Below are 7,026 nucleotides of genomic sequence, written 5' to 3'. Positions count from 1 at the left end.
CCACATCAAGGTCTGTGCTGACAGCTCAGAGCCTGGAGCCTGCTTCAGATTCTGTGTCTCCCTCTCTGTCTCTGCCCCTCCCTTGCCCTCGTTCTGTCTCTCTCTCTCAAAAATAAATAAAAATTAAAAAAAAAAAAGAAGTTATCCATGCTGTCTCAGAGCACCTGGGTGGCTCAGTTGCTTAAGTGTCCGACTCGACTCTTAGTTTCGGCTTAGGTCATGATCCCACGGTTCATGAGTTCAAACCCTGCATTGGGCTCCTTGCTGACAGTGTGGAGCCTGCTTGGCATTCTCTGTCTCCCTCTCTCTCTGCCCCTCCCCTTCTTACTCTCTCTCTTTCTCTCCCTCAAAAAATGAATCAATAAACTTAGACGTTATCCATGATGTCTCTTTTCATCTTCCCAGTAAATTTTAGTTTTTTTCTTGTCCTTCTAGACATCTTCCATAGTGGAGTCACCAGTAGACATTTTAGCTCTATAGCAGCTGTTGGTGCACAGACTCATGCACAAGGACTCTGTGGTCATTCTGTATCATGGACACAAGGAGATGGTGAAATGCAGAAGTCTGCCAAAATAGCCCTCCTACCATCCCCAAATGCTTAGTGAAAGTCTACCAAGACTCACAGGACATTTGGCATGAGTGGATTTTTTTTTTTTTTCTGGAAACTGGAGCAGAGGCTGAGTCTTGCTCCTGAGAAGAAGTGGGGGTGAGTCAGTCTGTGTGGATACGAAAGCCCAACAGAGACCTTTGCTGACATCTGGGGTCGACTGAGCAAAACACTTAACATCTGATTAGGAGGTGTCTGAGCCACAATCAATCAATCAATCAACCAACAAACCAATTAATAAAAAAGAAAAAAACAGTGGGAATTCAATAAGTTCTTGCTTCACACTGGACACATACCATAGCACATATGACAGATACAAACTGTGGGAAAGGCATGACCTTCAGGCAGCTGACCATCTAACCTTGGCACCAAATGGAAGCCCAAAAGGGATTAAAATGTGCAATCATTATGATTACAACAGAGATCAGAGAAGAGGGAGCCCAGTAGAGTCGGAAGAAGAGTTTTATGGAGGAGGGTAGCTTGAAAGCACAGAGGCACAATCTAGGCAGAGAGGAAGCTGGGAAGAGGACTCCAGGCAAGGACCAAGTGAGGAGGTGACAAGGAGGCAGGGGTAAGCATGGCAGATGTGGGGGAAGTTAGCCCTGCTCATCTGCAACTGGGCAGCCTCTCAACCTGGATGTCAAGGCCAGGGCCAATAGTCTTCATAACTCAGAGATGCAGGACTCCCCACACGTGCAAACACGATCATAAACCAGACAGGGAGAGTTTGCAGAGGAGGAAGGTTGGGAGGAGGTCGTTTCTGTGGTTTAGAACTTGGTGTGACCCTAGATAGCAGCCGATCCAGCCCCTAAAGTGCCACTTCAGAGAGCAGAGCTGTGTTTTGTTTTTGTTTTTGTTTTTCTTTCATAAAAATGTTTAATTACCTTAATGCAAAAGTCAGGAAAAGCAGGTCTGGACCAAAAGGAGAATTTCTCTGGGAGATTTGTGGTTCTCCCTCGCGGCCCCCAGGGGCGCCCATCCCCACAGTCTGCAGCCTGCTGCTCTTAGGACGAGGAAATTACCGATTCCAGTCTCACACAAGGAATTAAGCTTGGAACAATACAGTATTTTACAATCCAGTACAAGCTGCATTTATCCAGAGCTTTTCATGCATGGCATCTTAAAGCTCTTTATGACCCCTTTTAAAAAAAGGGGAAAAGAAAAAAAGAGAATTTAAAAGAGGAAACCTTCTAAAAACCCAAACCCCCACTGAACTAAATGAGCCATTGAGCGTGAATAGGACTTAACAGTGGCCTTCAGAATGGGAACAGAAGTCCCACTCGGATAGAACAAGAACAACAGAATCAAAGGAAATCACAGCTCAGAGAGGATTGCACAGGCCCTGAAACTTACCCCTTGGCCCTTGGGCACTGATGGGCAATGCCGTCTGTGCCTGGCACTATGAGCTTTGGACAGGGGTCGGGAGATGGGGTTCTGGCTCCCATGCGAGTGCAGACAGGATTAGAAGGCCATCCCTTGGCTCTGAAGACGGTCAGCACCAGCCTCAATATTCACTTTGCCCGTCCAAGCATCACCCCCCCACACACAACAGTTATCACAGCATAGCAGGTGGTTCTGCTACGTGCCTTTAGACACCATCCTACTTGAAACTCCTCTCCCCAAGCTCCCAGGGCCCTCACACTGGGTTGCTGCTCAGCCCTGGCCATGCCTGCCCTTCTTGGAAGTCTCTCATGCTTTGAGCATCCTCTCCACACCTCCTTTTGCTCTCTCTTCCCCGCCTCCCCCAACACCTTGGCTCTTCCCCTCGCTCCTATTTCTTGCACAGCCAGCTCTCTACTTGGCCCAAACTGATCAACTTATTTTTTTAGATGTGTCACAGGGTGATGACCATTTAACATGATACTGTCTCAAAAGCTATAATTGTCTCCTAAAGAGATCTCCAATGTTATAACCAGAAGAGATACCTGGAACATCCATGGGGATGGAAGACACTCCGATTAAATGCTTCCAACATGTAGATGCCCAGGGCTGCCCTGCTGTACCAGAGGCCAGTGAAGGAGTCTCCTCATGAACATGAGAATTGTAATTCATCTTGCACTGTTGACAAAGAAAAACTATTGGCCTCGTGAGTCAATCCCTAGGCAGCTCAGTTATTCTACATTGAAACTTTAGTTCGTGTCTGTGCATGTGTGTTTAATTTCCTGCTACTGAGTGGGAATGAAGTCCCAGGACCAAGATGAGATCAGTTATTTTTTTAAAAAAATCAAAGAAATTACTTTTGGGGGGTAAAGTTTGTAGTGTATAGAATTTGACTACACTATGACAACTACTTTTCAGAGATTTCGTGAAGAGTAACACCCTGGGGATGGTTAGTGTGAACAGGAGTGTGGCAAGGGGATAGGGACAGGGGCTAGGAGGCCGTCACCTTGTCCTGCCTATAATCAGCCATGTGACCTTAGACATATCATTTCACCTCTCTGCTCATTGGTCTCACTGTCAATAAAATAAGCTCATTTAAGTAATAGTTAAGGTTTCCCATGGGTCCAATATGTCAGGTTTGGGGAGAAATGATGTAATGCTATTAAATATGTTTAATCCCTCTGGATTATAACACTGCTGTTTTTTGAACTCCCCAACCCCTTAAATTTTAAACACAAGCATTGTTTCTTCAATCCTATGAGTACTAAGACACAGATATTGAGATTTGGAAATGAGCACAAGAGCATCACAAACCAAACGCACTGCAGGAAGATTAGCCTGTGCTTTGCTGAAACGTACGTGCATATTAGCCACCCCACTGATCGTAATGAGACCGTGGAGGTGACTTGTTCTGGTAGCTGTAGTCTCTGGAACTTACTATTGTCTTTAGGGCTGCAGGAGCCAGTGACCCTCAGGGTCCCCTGACAGCTACTTGTACAGAGGAAATAAAGGGAAAGGAAACTGGAATAGGGTGGAAGGGTATCGTAGACACTGCAAATGCCCCCTACCATCTGTGCACTGGCCAATCTGACTTACAAGTGTAGTGCACACCTTCACTAGAAGGTTTTCTGTGGCCCCCCACAGCCCTTTCCCCGGGCACATTGCAGGCTGGAATTAATTAACGATGCTCCTGAGAGCCGTGCTTCGTCAATACCTGATAAAGCTGATGGATAATACCTACAACACCTGGGCTCCTTCACTCTGGGTGAGGTCCCTCGGAGGCAGGTGTCCCTCCCTGGCTCCCTGCACTCCCCAGCAGGATTATACCCCGTTGCCCACAGAGGTAATTTGCTAAACGAGACACCCCCTGTCGGCTGCTTTCCTTCACCTGCCCCACTTCCTTATTCTCTTATTGGTGTTTCCGGAATCACTTCCCAGATGAACTATTCCCACTTACACCCATGTTTCAGAGTCTGCTTCTTGGGAGGTCAGGGGGCAGGGGTTAGTAATCCAAACTAAGACAAATGGTTCAGCTCCTAAAAATATAGCTTTGTTCCAGGGTTTCATTCAGTATCTCATTTGTTCGTTCAACAAATATTTGTTGTGTCCCTACGGGATCAGGCGCTGAGCCCAGTCCTGAAAAGCTATACATACACACTCTGTGGAAGATCAGTCAATGACTATTTGGCTGAGAATCTCCCACCACAGGCAGACTTAGCGGTGACTGGGCACGGGGACCACTGAGGTGCCAACCCCCACTGGACACAGCAAGGGCCAGATGCACTGGCCGGCTCAATGTCGAAAGATGAAAGACCTCACTCCAAGAAGCTTCTAATCCAACACGCACCGTCTTCCCCAGCCCCCAGCAACACAAAAGCCTCTTTATGTCGTGAGCCATGAGAAGGTAGTTCTAACAAGTTTTGCTGCGGGAAATGTGTAGCAGGGCTAAAGAGCCCCCCTGCATCCTTTGTGTTTGTCCAGGTGTCTGTGCACATCAGAGGCATTTCCAGGGGCTGACCTGCCACAGGGGCTCATCCGGGCCTTTGAAGCCTGCAGTCCTCTGGCCAGTCTGTCTGCCCAGCAGCCTGGGAAATAGATGTTGCTCCAAATGTGGGTCCCTGAGCCTGTCACAGAGGGCAGCATACCCTTGAGGGGCCATGAGAAACACGCAGACCTCCCTGTGCCATTTGGGGTCCTGAGGGAACCCAAGGGTTTCAAAAAGAAACATCAAGTAAAAGTCGCAGGGCTTCAGGTGGAGAAATAAAGACGTGCAGCAGCTTAATAACTGTCATGGGCTCAGGCGCCTTCCCGGAGGCCCCCAGGGCTTCCCGTTGCGCCTAAGGCAGAGTCTGGGGGCGGGGCTTCTCTCCTTTATTCAAGGCCCCAGGCGCTGACTGAGGGCTTATTCATGCTATCTGCGTGGGGATCTCAAGCTCAGGAATTTCTTCCTTAGATTTACACAAGCCCGAATTTTAATAGACATCAGTTACAGGGATCACGAGTTGGGCTAAAAGCTGATGAAGTTTAGCACTCAAAAACGAGAAATGGCCAGTTAAGCACATTTTTGTAATTCCCCGTGTAATAAAAGAGAGGGAGGGAGAATTGTATTTTTGTCTGCTTCTTTTCTTAAATGGCTCTTTTCTACTTCCTTTGATTTTGCCCTCAAGCCACAGTGTTTTACGATAGGAGGTGGCATCAAGGAGGCCCAGAGGAAGGAGAAGGTGAAGCAGCAGATTGCCATTACTGTACGATGTGGCCACACGAGGGAAGCGAAAGCAGGTGGAGACAGAGTCCCCTGCGCCTTCTGCCACCACATCCACGTCACGCTGATATTGACCACGTCATTACAGAGGGGGTGGGAACATGGGCTTTATTTCTCCTGAGAAGAAACTGTGAGGATTATGCTCAGAAAGTAAAGCTGACCCTTATTAAGGGATTTTACTAAGTGGTATTTATTAGATTCATTTTGCTTTTGAAATTTAAAGGCTAAATCTTTACCAAATTAATTTTTAGCAGTAAAGTTTGATATTAGTAAAGAAAAGGGAGAGAGGAGTGGGGGGAAGACAGAGAACATTGTCCAGGATTTCAGAGGTATTCTCCCCAGGTAAGAGCACTAATGACTGTGTGCCAGGCTTTGGGGGTAATGCAAAATGGTAAAAGACCCCATTCCCAATCAGGAAGCTTATACTCTGGTTAAGGAACCAAGGCAAATCCCAAAATAGTATAGAGCATAATTTAGACTGTAAGAACTAGCATAAGAGAATAGCCATCAAAGTAATATAGGAACTTAGAAGAGACTATCTTGACTGTGGGAAATTCATTCCCTCTTTTCTTTTTTCTTTTCTTTCTTTTCTTTTCTTTTCTTTTCTTTTCTTTTTTCTTTTCTTTTCCTTTTCTTTTCTTTTCTCCTTTCTGTCCTCCTTTCCTTTTCTTCCTTTCCTTTCCTTTCCTTCTCCTTTCCTTTCCTTTCCTTTCCTTTCCTTTCCTTCCTGCTTGCTTGCTTTAAACAAATGGCACCTCCACTGGCCAGGCACTGTTCTAGAGCATCGGTATAGCAGTGAACAGAATAGACCTGTCTCATGGAGCTTCCTGTCCCATGAGCTGTCTCATGGAGTCTAGTAAGGAGAGACAATAATAGACAATAAACATACCAAATAAGTAAATTAAATGTTTTGAAAGAGGCTTTACATGCTGAGGGTGAGGGTTGGGAAATAGAGCTGAGAAAGGAAATAGTGCATTTGGGTAGGTCTCTGCAAGGATCATGACTTTCACACTGAATGGAAGGGGCTATTGGAGGGCTCTGAGCAGCAGAATGACATGACCTGATCAGCATTTTAAATAGGATCACTCTGGCTGAGAATGGCTTGGAAGATGTTTAAAGGAAACATCAAAATCATCATAGTTAATGTGTGCTGAGTAGTTCCTACATGTCAGACATGTGATAATCCAGTGTCATAGATTCTCGAATACATTCTCCTATCAATGCTGTGGGGAAAATATTATCATTATCCTTAGTGTACTTACAAGGAAACTAAAGCTTCAAAGCTAGCCAATTTGTTCAACACCTCACAGACAACAGGACATAGAGTCTCATATCTGTCAAATGTTCTGACCACTAGCCTCCCTGCTCCAAGCAGTTCTGTTACACTGGGTATCACACTTTCCTACAACTTTCTTTCGTGATATGATTCCCGGTCAAAAATCTACAAGGGTTACCAATATTTGAAGCCCCTCTTTTGGGTAGTTTATGTACCATGATTTGAGCAGGAGCTCTCTATTTCACCCAAGCCAAGAAATACCTAATTGTTATGGCCAAGGCACTACTGAAAGGAATACAAAAGATAAAGCTTTCCATGTCAAAGATGTAGTGTAATATAGCAGGAGTTACAAGATATATATCTGTGTTAAAAAAAAAAAAAATCCAATTCATGCAGAAAAGAGCCAGGCCAACAAGAAGTCAGTTGATTTTAGAATTCAAATCATTGTCCTTCAAACATGCCATGCCCATGTGTCAGTTTATGTCGGTTCTTGCACACTGG

General features: G+C 45.6%; 1 protein-coding gene across 1 annotated transcript in view; it reads left to right on the top strand.

The window, feature by feature from the left end:
• Positions 1-1,987: 1,987 nt before the first annotated feature.
• LOC115523255 (40S ribosomal protein S6-like) overlaps positions 1,988-7,026 on the top strand; it is a 75,425-nt gene continuing 70,386 nt past the window's right edge. Inside the window, 2 exon segments of the mRNA XM_032594132.1 lie at positions 1,988-2,098; positions 5,155-5,342. Of these exon segments, the coding sequence (XP_032450023.1) occupies positions 1,988-2,098; positions 5,155-5,342 (299 nt within the window).

This window comes from Lynx canadensis, chromosome A1, assembly GCF_007474595.2.
Source record: "Lynx canadensis isolate LIC74 chromosome A1, mLynCan4.pri.v2, whole genome shotgun sequence".
Taxonomy (NCBI): domain Eukaryota; kingdom Metazoa; phylum Chordata; class Mammalia; order Carnivora; family Felidae; genus Lynx; species Lynx canadensis.
The sequence above is the reverse complement of the archived record's forward strand: the minus strand, read 5'-3'. Positions and strand labels throughout refer to the sequence as shown.